The sequence below is a fragment of the Callithrix jacchus genome, chromosome X (genome assembly GCF_049354715.1).
Source record: "Callithrix jacchus isolate 240 chromosome X, calJac240_pri, whole genome shotgun sequence".
Taxonomy (NCBI): domain Eukaryota; kingdom Metazoa; phylum Chordata; class Mammalia; order Primates; family Cebidae; genus Callithrix; species Callithrix jacchus.
Genome location: NC_133524.1, coordinates 10,670,151 through 10,685,803, shown reverse-complemented (window position 1 = coordinate 10,685,803; position 15,653 = coordinate 10,670,151). Strand labels below are relative to the sequence as shown.

At 38.5% G+C, this 15,653-nt stretch overlaps 1 protein-coding gene across 10 annotated transcripts in view; it reads left to right on the top strand.

Moving 5' to 3' along the window:
• The window catches only part of MID1 (midline 1), a 633,800-nt gene that overhangs the window by 598,326 nt on the left and 19,821 nt on the right, over nucleotides 1-15,653 (top strand). For all 10 annotated transcript variants that reach the window (XM_054251252.2, XM_035289356.3, XM_078363505.1 and 7 more), the window contains 2 exons: nucleotides 3,893-4,020; nucleotides 8,765-8,908. In XM_054251252.2, the coding sequence (XP_054107227.1) occupies nucleotides 3,893-4,020; nucleotides 8,765-8,908 (272 nt within the window). The remainder of the gene's footprint in view (nucleotides 1-3,892; nucleotides 4,021-8,764; nucleotides 8,909-15,653) is intronic.

Sequence of the window (15,653 nt, the reverse complement as noted above, 5' to 3'; positions counted from 1 at the left end):
CACTCACTAGATGAATGCAAATATAATTAATTATATAGTGTACTATATTCTTAAGCTACACTAGTAGATAAGTCTTTGGTGTGATTGTATATGCACCTTTGTAGCATTATGTTAAATAAGCAAAACTATTCACTAAGTCCAGGCATAAGAAAGTTGGTCTACTGCTTATGAAGAATCTAGAATTAAAATCACTTTTAGCAGTAACTTATCTGTATCAAGAAGCTGATAAAAAGAAAATTCCCTCTGAATCGTACCTATTGTTCAGAGCACCTAGGAGGTTCTCAGACTCCTCAAGGTGTTCCTTTTGTTCCTCACTGCCATAGGCAGTTGAAGGATCTTTTCCAGAATACAAAGCCAAGAACTCCAGTTATCAATTCTGAAAAGATATTGCTTAGTTCTTTTTTTTTGAGATGGAATCTTGCATTGTCACCCAGGATGGAGTACAGTGGCACAATCTCGGCTCACTGCAACCTCCACCTCACGGATTCCAGTGATTCTCCTGCCTCAGCCTCCTGAGTAGCTGGGATTATAGGTGTGCACCACCACACCTGGATAATTTTTTGTATTTTTAGTAGAGATGGGGTTTCACTGTGTTAGCCAGGATGGTCGCAATCTCCTGACCTTGTGATCTCCTAACCTCGTGATCTGCAGGCCTTGGCCTCCCAAGGTGCTGGGATTATAGAAGTGAGTCACTGCTCAGGGCTGATGTTGCTTAGTTCTAAGAATTAGAGCAAATCTGTTAAGTGGCTTTGGTGTCTGCCATTAAGACATTATCATAGGCATTAAAATAAGAGAAGATTTTCAGGGCCAAATGTATTTGGGAATTCCTGGGTTGACCAAAGTAAACCTATCTTGTTACTGTGAGTCCTCACTGGGTTTTACTATGGTGATGCACATTGTTTGGCAGAAGCCTTGCAAGCAGCATAGCCCTAGACATGTCTACCCTCTGAAAAACTGGCCCCATGTGTCCCAGATATGGCCGTAAAGCAAGAAGTTGAGAAAGTGGCAGCACTAACAGCCCTAGTAGATTTTGGCAACTTATCCAAAAGGCCAGAAGATGAGCAATAAGGATTTGGGAAATAAAAACATGACCTAAAATGTTGAATTTGGCAGATTTCCCCTTGCCTGTCATTCCAATTAGGAATTTGAAGTTGTAGCCAAAGATAAGTATCTTTCCTTCTATCAAAAAACAAATGTGTAGGTGTTAAAAGCTGCAGTAATCTCCACCGATTCTTGCTGTCAGCCTTTGTCTCCCAGGCTAGGAACTTTGATCCTTTTGGTTCCCACGCCACAAAGTTCCTACCATCAAGATGGCAGACATTATTAACAGTGTCACTCGACTTAAGCATGTTTTATTTAATTGTTTGCAGACCATGGAACCAGGAGAAACTTGGGAACAAAATCTATTTTGGATGAGCCTGAACAAAGAGGCTTCTGCCAACGGGCAGGGGAACTGCTAAAGCTAGGGAAATGCAATTGTAGGTTTGGTGCTTGTTTCCCAGTAGCTCATTGTAGTTCTCCCTGCTGGACATAATAACAGAGAATTAATTGGCATTTCACTTTGCAGTATCTTTTAAGATTTCAGATGGCACCATAGCATTTCTTTTAACTTTTCTGCACTGATGCATATATTCTGGGCTCTTTGGTAGGTAGCATAGTTTAAGGACTTCATAAATACTTGTTGAGAATAAGCCTAGGACCTCTATGGGATTTAAGAACAATTTGTGTTCATGGGTCATAAGGAAGGCATTTTTAAAGTATAACTTGGCCATCAATCAAAAATGCCTAGCAACCATCCCTGTATCCATCAGTCTAAATTAGCAGCTGTTTGTAACAATAATTAGCCCAATTCCCCTGGGTGCAATATTTAGTCAACAAAAAGCACACAACTCTGCTATTGGTTACTTCTTGAGGAAAGGGTCAGGAGATGAAGTCAGATTCTCTACCCTCATTCAAACACTTGAAACTCTTGTTTCCAGAGCTTATGCCTCTTCACTTTCACCTTTCAACCCCAGTATCATTACAATTATGATATTGTTGATTAGCCTCTCTCCTTTCTTCCTATACAACACTGAAAATCTGCCAAAAATACAACTCTACAAACTATTTCTATGAATTTTGAGCATTTTACAGGTATACTCTTTTTTATATGGGCGAAATTTACACAACAGAAAATTAACCATTTTAAGACCAGGTGCAGTGGCTCACACCTGTAATCCCAGCACTTTTGGAGGCCAAGGTGGGTGGATTGCCTGAGCCCAGGAGTTCAAGACCAATCTGGGCAACATAGTGAGACTCCACTTCTAAAAAAACGATTAACTGTTTTAAAGTGCACGATTCAGTGGCATTTAGAACATTCACATTGTTGTGTAGCCACCCCCTCTATCAAGTTCCAAACACTTCCATCATACCAAAAGTAAGCCTTATACTCATTAAACAGTTACTCCCCATCTCCTCTTTCCTCAGCCCCTAGCAACCATCAGTCTACTCCCTGTCTTTATAAATTTTTGCCTTTTTTGGGCATTTCATACAAATGGGTCACACAATATGTGGCCCTTTTGGATAGCTTCTTTCACAGAGCATAATGTTTTCAGGCATCATCCACATTGTCACATGTGTCAGTGTTTCATTCCTTTTTATGGCTGAATAATATTCCATTGTATAGATGTACCTACAGGTGTAATTTTTAGACCCAAGATATATTATATTTGTAAATCCAAAGCTTTAAGAGCCACTAAGAGACTCAAAAGGACGTATAACCCTTGAAGTAACTGGCCTGAAGTGTTTCTAGATGAAATAGAAGAGTACAGATCTGAAATTGTCCTCCTGGCTGCTGCCAGCTAGCTTTGTGGCCTTGTGTAAATGAGCATCAGTTTTCTTAATTAGAAAATAAGTAGCTAGATTTAGTACTAAATTGTTTCAAGGTTGTTTCTTTGCTCAAAAATTCCCAGCATCCTCCTACACAATACTCTGCATATAATAACTCTTAGGAGTGTTGTTTATGGAACTTAACGAAATACCAAACTCAGCAAGATTACTAGTCCAGCATCATTTGATATGCTCAGAAGTGATATGCTTCATGCCATAATTCTCTTGTTTTTAAGAGAATCACTTGCATTTTTGAATCAAAGTGTTTGTTATTAATAACTGATCCTTCCAAATCTGGTGTGATTGAGACACACCAGCGCCTTGCTTTTGCATGAGAACTCTAGCCAGAAAACCTAAATGAAGAAGAGAAATAGTGCATCCACTGGGGGACTTGGTGAGAAAGCTCATGAATATTTTCCACAGCATCTGCTGGGAATATGGTGCAAGAAAATGAATACAAGGAGAATAAAAATGAGCCAGACAAAAAACTCCCTTTTTAATGTTTATTTTAAAGAAAGGCTAGTAATTGATTAAACTAATCCAATATCTGGAAACATTCTTTTTTAATATTCACTTTGCCTTTTATGCAGTTTGAAATTTTGGAGACACCCCTTTGAAGTGGAGCAGGGTTGAGTCTGAAAGGAACAAACAGTTTCCCAGACAGATGTGTGAAGAAATGCCTGGAGCTATGTGCTTCTTGCTGGGGTTAGATGTGACCAGGCCAGGCTGTTAAATGCACAGCAACATGAAATATGAATATTCTTTTGCTTTCACAGGGGTTTTTTTTTTCTGATAGTAAAAAGGAAGAGGGTAAGCCATTGTGTTGTTTTCTTCAATTCTTTCACTTCTTTTTGAAGCTTGCATTCGTTTTGTTACTGTGTTGTGACACTTTGAGATGTCTCTTAAAACTCATGTGTAAAAAGGCAGTTTTTAAAAGATGATATTTTTCTCTTTTTTCATTATTATGCAGCGATATTGAAAATCATCTTGACATTTCTAAAACATTGTTTTGTTTACATTACAGAGTCTCCATGGCAACTGCATCCTCCCAGGTTCTAATTCCTGAAATCAACCTCAATGACACATTTGACACGTTTGCCTTAGACTTTTCCCGAGAGAAGAAATTGCTAGAATGTCTGGATTATCTTACAGGTATTGTCTTTTATGGTCTCTTTAATATTGTGCACATTCAGTGATAAAAATACTTTGCCACCAGATCAGTTATTCCCTAAAAACCAGAGGAATGGGCTTTTGACCTAGGAATGACACTGATGTTTCCATAAACAGTTTCTGTGCACTAGCCTTTGTTTTTAACAGAAACAACAGAGCCCATGACTAAAGTGGGGGAGAAAAAGGAGGATCTCAATCATTAAAAAGCATACTTACCACTGTTTCCCTCACTCTCAAGGTGTGGGTGCTAAAAATAAGATCTCTGTTGGGTATTTTTCATATCATCTTAGTAAGGTAACTCACAATACATTAGCAGAGAAAAAATTGGCAGCTAACTGATTGGTTGTCTGCACTGCTTCAGCTCCTTGTGTTTGTGATTTTGTTTTAATTTGCACAACGTTGACTTGAGGTAAAGCATTATAATCCTCATTTTGCAAATGACACAGATCAGGTGTCTTGCTGGAAATCAGATAACTAGGGAATGGCTGAATTAGAATTTGGCTGGGATCTGTAAAAACTCCAAAAACTTCTGCTCTTTCTAGTAAAAGACTGAATTTCATCTTGGCAAACATTACCATGGCAAAGGTCACAAATTCACATTGGAATTCCTGGTCCTGTGTTTCAGTGTGCTGACTGGTTGGTGTTTTGTTTTGTTTTGTTCTTCCTTTGGTTGAGCTTAAAAAAACAAGCACAACAATAAAACAACAAAAATCTCAGGCCACTCCTATTCCTAACCATGCTTCTAAACTTTATTTGCTGTCAACCTCTAAAAGCAGGAACTGAGAACCTTCACTGGTAGAACTTGGACTGTTTAGACAGACAACCTTATTTGTGTTAGCCAAACCTACCAGTGCCTGTGACTTCAGGAAAGCACAGTGTACATAGTGAAGCCAGATGTGCACTGCACTTAAGACATACAGCCTTTAAGAGACCACATCCCTAACTTAGCATGACATGAGCTTCTCATTTCCAATTCTGTGTGTACATGTTTGTGGGAAAGCGATTGAACAAGGTGGAGCAGGAGAGAGGGGACATTGTGTGATGTTTGTTTTTACAGTCTGTGGATAGAAGGCAAGGAGTTCTATATTCAGGGAACATTGTACCCAGAAGATGAACATTTTTTTCTTTGCAAGGATCCAATGTGCTGTTTTTAGCCTTTCTGCATTGTCAAGGAAGGCAGACATTCCACAAACTTCTTACCTTATGAAACTCTCTCTTTCAAACATACCGTTCCTATTACGGAAAAAAGAAATTGACTAAAAAAGCATTGACCGTAAGGAACTAAACTTGGTTTCAAATACTTCTGAACACAATGCCCTCCTATTTAGGCTTTTAACTCTGAGATTTATTTAAACTGACACTATCGAATAAAATTTTCTATGATGATAGAAATCTATATCTGTCCAGTGTTAGTTGCTAGCCACACGGGGCTATTAAAAACTTGAAGTGTGGCTAGTGAATTTTTCCTTTGATTTAACTTTAACTAAATGTAATTGAAATGGAAACCACCGCATGTAGCTCATGGTTCTTGTGCATTGGACAGTGCAGGTCTAGAGCTTCTCCAGCTAAGCTGGTTTTGCAATTGCATCCTGTTAAAAAATCTTATTTTTCTTACGTCATTTGGGAATTAGTTTAGTTACAAGCAACAAAAAACCACCTAGCAGTGCATAAAGCCACCAAGGAGTGTTAGTATTACAGACATAGAAGAGAAGCCTGTGTTCTAGGACTGGGCAGTGGTTCAGTGATGACCTCAGACCCCAGGCTCTTTCTTTTTTCCTTCTCTGCCACCTTCATTGTGTTGCCCTTTTGCCACATGATCATAATATGACTACTCTACCTCCAAACGTTGTGCTCAAGCTCTAGGCAAGATGACAGAAGTAGAGGAGAAATGATGGACAAAATGTACTGCCAGAGGGGTTTGTCTTTGTTTATCAGAAAAACAAAAAGCTTTATCAGAAGACCCACCTAGCAAACTTCTACTTCTGCTGGTGGGCCATATCTGTGTTATAAAGTCATGTCAAAGGCAGAAAAGACTGGAAAGTTAAATATTTGCCTAGGCACATGGCCATTCTGCCCAGAATCAGTCTTACTGACAAGAATGTGTCCTTGCCATTTCCCAATAATTATTTCATAGTATTTCAGCAACTTATGCCCATTTTAATTTCTATAGGAATGCAAAAGTATTGATTAAAAGGGAAATTGTGAAAGTAGTTTGCACTGAATTGTAACGTACACCATATTTCATCCAGCTGGCTGTTTATGTCAAACTAAAGGCCATATGGGGTACCTGCTATTCTGTCTTCTGAGCTGTCAACCCCAAATACAAATTCAGTCCATTTCTAGACATAACATCGATCCTGACCATAACATACGATGCTTGGCTGATACCGCCAAGTCCAAATAGTTTATCAGACATTTGTAAGCAGGAAATGAAGTGTTTGTGGAGTATTAGCCCACCATTCCTTGGGTGGTGTTTGTAACAGAGACAAGAAAATAACATTTCTGGTACCAATTCCATGAGTATTGAAATTGGCAGCATGCTGCTGTTCTCATTTACACTAAATTGGGTATTGACTTCTCAGGGCAAACTCATTGAGTTTATAGTCAAAATAAGGTTAGCCTGTCTTATTGTAAAAACAAGATTTTTTTCCCTATGACATGCCTCTAAGTGGTATGTCAAGTTAATAACCCATAGAGGCGACATTTCCTTCCTGATTATGGCTACTATCATGTGTCTCACAGTTACTTGCCTATTTTGAACATATGTTTTCTTTCTGTTTAATCATATATTGGAGTACAGAAAGAATAAAATTTTTCTACAATGGTTGATGGAGAAATAATTCAGCAAACCGTTTAAATTATGAGAGAGTAAGTATTTCTTCACTGATCCATGCAGGAGTGATCCCACACCAACAGGGACCACACAGACAATAATAAGCACATTTTGTGATGCAGCTGGGCTTCCTCTGTGGAATGCATATCCTGATTGATGTCACTCATTCATGCACATCCAAGTCATACCACATGACACTAAATTTCACATGTGAATACTTCAGGAGACAGATGTACAAATACATATTCAAGGAAGAATGCTTTAAAGGTTATATAGAATGCTTCTATCTTAATGCACAGTTTAATGCCATGCCTGTCACTTTGGAGGGGTTCAAAAATGTTTATGGAATTCGGAACCAACAGATAAAGCTAAGCTAATTGACTTAATACCACAGACTTGCTTCTATGATACTTGTCCTAGAGGTATATTCAAAGAGCAAAGTGAAGACTACTAAAGCAGAGTTTAAATTTAGTTTTTATACTTTTCTTCCTCTTTGGGTTTGCTGAGGACTCATCAGATCGAATCATAATTTAGAACAGGAAAGAACTCTACAATAGCATAAGCAAAGGTTGCTCCTAATCTGTAGAATGCAGGTATAGTCCTCCTTTTGAGGATAGAGTCTAGTGTATAGAAGAGTGGAAGTAAAGGCCCTGGATCAATTCTCGAAACCAGGGGTCAGCAAACTGACTGCGAAGCACCAGATGGTAGACATTCTAGGCTTTGTAGGCCATATGGCCACAACTACTCAACTTTGCTGTTGTGACAAAGCAGGCATAGACAATACATAAACGAATGAATCTGGCTGTGTTCCAATAAAACTTTATTTACAAAAACAGGCAGTGGGCCAAACTTGGCCCACAGTCACAGTTTGCCAACCCCTCCTCTAAAATATTATTTACAATGCAAAGCACTCATTTTCTCATCTTTTCCTTGCCCACATACTCTTCTCATAAAACCAGTTGCTGAAATCAATTCAGTAGAAGTCATTTTAAACTCATTATTTTGGCAGGATTTAGACTTCTCTGCTCCAGACTGTGTTAAAGAAATAAAACAGCAGCCTTCTACAATGATAAATGAACTAAATGCCAAAAAAAATGTGTTTTCCTTGGGGAAGGAAAATGTACCTCTTAGATACGATTGATAATTAATCATGGTCTTCTTAATTTGAAATATCACGAGTTGAGAAATGAGAAGAAAATGGGGCTGGACTAATAAGGTTTTTTTAAGTCATCAAAACATCTAGTGAAAGAAAAATTCAAACAATTATGTGGCTGATTTGCTGTAGGATAACAAATAACAGTATTTTTTCAATTGGGTGCCTAAATATACAAGTATCTGGCACCATGTATTAATAGATCAGGGGTTGGTGAACTTTGGGTTGCAGGCCAAATCTGGCCCTCCACCTATTGTTGTAAATAAAGTTTTATTGGAACCTGGCCGTGCCCAAATGTATAAGTTGTGGCTGTTTTCATGCTATAATGGCAGAGTTGACTAGTTGAGACAGAGACTGTATGGCCCACAAAGCCTGAAAATTTACCACGAAGACCTTTACTGAAAAAGTTAGCCAACTTCCCAAAGTGAATGCAACTATGAAACTTCATCTTGTTTACTTTTTATCTGACATGTTTTCCTTCATGCACAAGAAAGTATTGTTTGTTTAACCTCTCAAACATATTCTCATGATTTCATGATAATTACAGATAAGTCCATACTGGCTGACTCTAGTCACACTCCTTATTAAAAGCAAAAGCAATAACCAGCCAATCAAATATTATTTAGATTGGGGTCACCATCTCTAGGATAGTAGTCCTGATTAACCTATTGAGAAAGACCTGCTTAATCATCAGACATCTCCTCTGAAATGGTATCCCAGTGGTGTGTGCTTTTCCACAGCTCCCAACCCTCCCACAATTAGAGAAGAGCTCTGCACAGCTTCATATGACACCATCACTGTGCATTGGACCTCTGATGACGAATTCAGTGTGGTCTCCTATGAGCTCCAGTACACCATATTCACCGGACAAGCCAACGTCGTTAGTGAGTATCTCATGGCCTATTTATTTCTCTCTTTAGTGACTTTCTTCAGATTGACTGCATTTCTAAATTTAATCATCAAAGGAAGACAAGGAAGGAAAGAACACACAATATTTATTGACTTGTCTTTCCTGACCAAGAAAGTGATAGCACTTACTTGTACTACACTAGTAAAAATAGCTAGCTAAATATTGATGAAAATTAATGACCTCTAGCAAACCACATGGATGAATCTCACCAATATATTGTTAAGGGAAAGAAGCCAGAAACAAATATGTATGTGTGTTTGTATGTGTGGATATATATATATATATATATATATATATATGCAGTATTAAACCATGTATAGGTTCCTAACTTAAAGGTCAAAATAATCTATTTTGTTTAAAGAAACATTCATAGGTGTTAAAACTATAAAGCCTGGGCAACATGGTGAAACTCCATCTCTACAAAAATTAAAAAAATCATCTGGTTGTGATGACACACACCTATAGTCCCAACTACTCAAGAGGCTGAGGTAGGAGGATGGCTTGAGCCCAAAAAGCAGAGGTTGCAGTGAGCAGAGATCACACCACTGCACTCCAGCCAGGGCAACAGAGTGAGACGCTGTCTAAAAAAATAAATAAAAAGTCAGGATGTTGGTTACCTCCAGGATTGGAAGGAAAATTGCACCATTGGAAAGAAATATATGGGAGTTCTTGGGGTTAATGGCAATTTCTAGGTGAGAGTTACGCACTTTAGTCATTATATCATACATTTGGTTTTATGTACTTTCCTGAATGTTATTTCACATTTTTTAATAGAAAGGGTTTAATAAAATAAATAGCCAAAGAATGTTAAATACTTGATCCCATTCTGAGAAGAGCTGGGGCCATCACTTAAAATGCTAATAACTGGCCCCCCTGGGAAGAATTTCCAACCCTACCTGACACATTAGAGGTGCCCCCTCTCACTGAAGCCCATTTGCTATCTGGCATCAGAGATAACTTGGTGATTTCAAATAGCAGTAGTAGCAAGCCACAGAGATGATAATAGAGGAAGCAGTCCTCCCACCCACAGAGTTATTTAAATTGAACTGAACAAATGGCAATGGACCAGAAGAAATGGCTTTTCACAGGAGCAAGTTTGAAACTTCTTTAACAAAGAAAAATACAATATGTCAAAGTAGAACGGAATAGAAGAGCAATCATGTTTCAACAAAAAGATATTTTGAATAAATTTATATCAATTTAATGTGCTTATATTATATAAACCTTTTCTCTCTTAACTACACACTGTTCTTTCCTAGCACAAGTAATTCTGAGTCATATGATGCTTAACATAGAAATTTGATTTAAGATTAATTAAAAGTGATGCAGAAACACACCACGTTCTAAGGCACTAAAGTGTAAATGACCCATACCAACAAATGCCGCCCCCTCGACCTTCCTTATATCCATTTTCCCCAACTTTTTCAACTTCCTCTCCTCAACTCCCTCACCTTCTACCCTATAATTGGCCTGCCTTGGAAGCTTTTATTAAAATCTTGCCATTTACCAAGAATGTGTAATTTCTGAATGAAAGTGGGGAAAGTCTGAAATGTCAACAATAGCTCTGGGAAGCTGCCCGAGTATGTAGGGAATATAGACAGGTCAGAAATGGTGAGTGGGACAAAAATATCTTGGGGGAAGTTGTGGCTAAACTAAGTTTTGAAAAAAAAGTGGGTGCATTTTAACAAGTTAAGATTACACCAGACAGCTATGTCATCATAAGCAAACCTATCAATATATAGCGTAGAAGGGTATATTGGGAGGTCTTGCCTAATTAAGCCTGACTGATAAGTGAGGAAAGGGAGACAGTGAGAAATGACGGTGGAGAAATAGAACCAGGGCTCAAACCCATATTGACCTAGTTCCAAAAAGCACATGTTCTTAATCCTTAATCCTCAGTCACTTAATCCTAACTCACAGGCAAGGGCTACCCAGGCAATGTCATGTTTGAATTTCACCCTGTGGGCTTGAGAGTCATGCAGGACAGTAGTGTGATCAGAGGTATAATTAGAAGGTGACACAGGAGCACTGTCGAGAGTGGAGAGGAACAGGGCAGGACTAGAAGCAGACCAGAAACTTATCAGCTGGTAAGTTTCATAGTAATTCACTATGAAATAGCCAGGACCTGCAAATAGCACGAGCATCAGAAATGGAAAGGAAAGATGATTCCAGAAAGGCTTCTCTGAATCTGGCCCATTTCCTTGGGAAACATCATCACTGTCCTCAGATATTTGGAGTGCTGTTTGGGGCAAGTCAGAGAAGCATTGTATAGCAATGGTTTAGTATCATTTTGCTCTCCTTCTAGGATTTTGAATTATTCTAGTATCATTCCTCATTCCTGACTCCATATGCCCTGCAGCAAATCATAAATAAATACTTTCTCTAAAATACTTTTCTATATATGTGTATCATACACAATTCTTTACCTTGTTTTTTTCACTAAATATTATGTCTGAGAGATCATTCTATTTCAGCACAAATAAAGAACTGTCTCATTCCTTTTTGAGGCAGTATCATATCCTATTGTAAAGATATGCTCTAATGTATTTATCCCATCTTCTATAGATGTGTATTTAACTTGTTTCCTTATAAACAATGCGCCAATAGCCCCAGGGATGTTCAGGATATCTTTGAATATCTCTCTTTCCACACATGGGGAATTATATCTGTAGTATAATCTCTTGAGGTGCAATTGCTAGGAAAAGATTATTTGCATTTTAATTTTACTTGACATTGCCAAATTGCCCTTCAGAGAGATGACATGATTTTTAAATGCATTTTTCCAGCTGTATGAGCTTATATTTCACTGATCTTGGCTGCTACATATACCATAAACTTAACAAAGAAAACTAGTAAAATTTTAAACCTTGATTGGCCTTCACTATAAACCTGAAACCCAAATTATTCAATGATCACTAATATACTAAATAATCACTCCTTGATATAAGCAGTGATTCTCAACAGGGGCAGTTTTGCCCCCTAAGGGACATTTGGCAATGTCTTGAGAGACCTTTGGTTCTCAAAACCTGTAAGGAGGGTCCTATTGGCATCTAGTGGGTAGAAGCGAGGGATGATGGGAAATCTTCCACAATGCACAAGAAATCCCCCAACAACAAAGAACTATCTGGCCCAAAATGTCAGTAATGTCAAAATTCAGAAACTCTAATTTAAAGCAAGATATATGTATAAGATCTACATGATTACATGCTAAATACTGAGACCATAACACACTGATCTACACGCTACTATACTATGTAGCATGGAAGGGAAAACACAACAAAAAGAAGGGATTATAATTAATCCCTTTGTCTTCACATAAGGAATTGTTTTCTCAATATTTTGTGATGAATATTAGTAGCATATTTGGGATAAACTGAACCAGGGATTGTATCAAACTTGAAGAAGATGAAATTCAAAAGATGATCAGAAATTCCAAGATAATCAGAGAAAAGGAGCACGTGGAGGTCTGAGAAGAGCAGGTAGAAAATGGAGGGATGATTCGTTCCAAAATACCAATGGAAGGTTCTCTGAAAATACATAGAGGACTGATAGAACCAACATCTGTTGATGAGTGAATAGTCTAACCAGAAAAAGAAAACATTTGGAGTCATTTTATACCAAGAGAATAGTTCTTGGCCCATGTGAGAAATGTTATATTTCTCTGAAATCAGTTTCATCTGATTCGGGAAAAGTGCTTACAGTTTTCTATCACTGTGAGACAAATTTCCAAAAACTTAGCAGTTTAAAACAATACCCACTTATTATTTCAGTTTCCATGGGCTAGGATTCTGGGCATAGTTGAGCTATGGGTCCTCTTCTTAGGGTGTCACAGTCTAAAATCAAGGTGCTGGCTGGGCTGCATTCTCATCTGGAGACTCAACTAAGGAAGAATCTACTTCCTAGCTCCCTCCATTTGTTGACAAATTTGTTTCACTGTGGTTGTGGAATTCATGGCAGCTTGCTTCATCAAGGCCAGCAAGGGAGAGAGTCTGCTACTTCAAATCTCTCACCTCCAAACCTGCCTTTAAAGGGCTCACTTGACTGGGTCAGACCCACCCAGAATAATCTGCCATTTGATTAGCTCAAAATCAAATGATTAGGAACCTTAATTATATCTGTAAACTCCCTTTTCCTTCACCTTTGTTGTATAATGTAATATAACCACAAGAGTGATAAAACTGATAGACTCTTGTCCTTTGCCATATTCTGTTGGTTAGAAGAAGGTCACAGGTCCTGCCTGCACTAAGGAGAGAATATTAAACAGTCATGAATACTAGGGAGTGGTAATCCTGGGGACCATCCTAGGGCATGTCCTCCTGATGGTTATGTCTCTCCTGAAATTTCTTTTTTTCTTTTTTTTTTATTTATTTGAGAGAATCTTGCTCTGCTGCCCAGGCTGGAGTGCAATGTCACGATCTCAGCTCACTGCAACCTCCACCCCCGGGGTTCAAATGATTCTTGTGCCTCAGCCTCCTGAGTAGCTAGGATTACAGGCATGTGCCACCACACCTGGCTAATTTTTGTATTTTTCAGTAGAGATGGGATTTCACCATGTTGGCCAGGCTGGTTTCAACTCCTGGCCTCAAGTGATCTGCCCACCTTGGCCTCCCAAAGTGCTGGGATTACAGATGTGAGCCACTGCACCCAGCCTTCTCCTGAAATTTTTTAAGGTTAAATCGTCATGGGCATTTCAAGAGTAGATGTAGTTTTGGCCTTGACTGACGGGCTCTGTATCAGTTGGCTTTTGCTGAATAGCCAGCAACCACGGGGCCCAAGTAAAATTTAGCTAAAACTTATTTCTTATGTATCTGGAGTCAACTGAGTGTCAACTAGGAGGCCCTACTGATCTTGGCTCCCTCACATGACAGGCTGGTAACTGTGGCAACTTAACTGTGGCAACTTGACTGCTGCACATCTCTCTCTCATCCTCCTGCAATCCAGCTCAAGTCTGGATTGCAGAGGTGAAGGAGTAAGGTCAGGCCCAATTATAGGCATTTTTTTTTGAAACAGAATTTCACTCTTGTTGCCAAGGCTGGAGTGCAATGTCGTGATTTTGGCCCACCACAACCTCCACTTCCCTAGTTCAGGTGATTCTCCTGTCTCAGCCTCTTCAGTTTCTTGGATTACAGGCACATGCCAACATGCCCAGCTAATTTTTGTGTTTTTGGTAGAGACAGGGTTTCATCATATTGGTCTTGAACTCCTGATCTCAGGTGATCTGCCCTCCTTGGCCCCCTAAAGTGCTGGGATTACAGGCATGAGTCACCGCACCCAGTCTCACACATTCTTTTTAAGCCCTTGTCTGTGTCACGTTAGCTAACATGCTGTTTTTCAAAAAAGTCCCCTGGATGAGTCCAGAGTGAGGATGAAAAGACCTGCAAAATTACAAGGAAGGAGCAAGGAATTGGGGCCAAAAGACCCTAACTCAATACCAGAGCTTCACCTCATCCCCAAAATGAAAGGAAGATTTTTATTGCTTGAAACTTAGGGTTTCTCACTTGGCTAAACTGTGACCGACTTGATTTGCATGCTATTTGCATGGAAAATAATACCAAACATAATGCATTAATAGAATAGATGATGCGAAAAGGCCATGCATAAAAACATTCAACAAGAGCAAAACTACTGAGTAGAATGAACACAGAACTTTCTGTTGGGTGATTCCAGAGATGGTTTGTTCCCAGAAACCAGTTGCCACAAGAAAATAAATGCAAATGATTTAGTGAAGATTATCAACCTTTAATGCATAGATGCCACAAAGGCCTGTTCTCCCAGGATAGATGAAAAACAGTGAAACTCCTGGTGCTGATGAGACTGGGATACTCTTATTGGGTTGTTTGTATCAGGATGTGTTCATCCCTTTATGCCCATTAAATCAGAATAGTGAAATCCTAATACCCACAGTATCAAGTTGCAGTGAAAGAATAATTCGTTTCGACAAAAAGCTAACGGAGACGCAAATGTTTTCAAATTATTTTCTTCTTAAATATTTTACACATTTGTAGTGAGCGAGGGAGGCTTGGATTTGAATCTTGACTTTGGACCTCACTAACTCTACCATCTTGGGCAAATTATTTAATGTCCTCCAAATCTGTTTTCTCATCTGTAAGAAGGGATAGTGTTTTAACTTCACATAGTTGAGATGATAAAAGTAAAGACCTTAGTCTTGTGTTTGTCCCAGTGGTAACACGTAGGTATTCCAAGTTATTATTCCTACAGAAATGCAGACTGTACTCACCCATAATTGCACTTTAAAAGAAAGACTAATTTTGCAATTTTCTCGGATTCTCTACATGATAGCTTTTGACACGATCTTTATTTGAAAAGCTTTCCTTGAATGTTGTTAAATAATCTGTACTGTTATTTGGAGAAGTATCCTTCGCAGATGTTGTATTGCATGACAAGATCTAACAGTAAAATTTTACTGAAAATGAGAAGATATAATGCTCAAAATCTGGCTGTGGCTCCTTAGGTCACTAGAAAATCTTTTACTGTCTCTAGGTTGTGGCTCCCTTACCCATCCTAATAAATTGTAGTTAATTGCCTTCAACTGGCTTTAGTGAAGGAGAATTAGATAATATCTATGGAGCTTTTTCAATCTTATGGAAAAGCTCTCACTAATGAATTGCATACATTCAAATACAAAATTAATGACAATTTTTATTTTTCATTTTTCTTAAATGAGTTATGAACATAGATGTTAATGAATTGCTTATCAA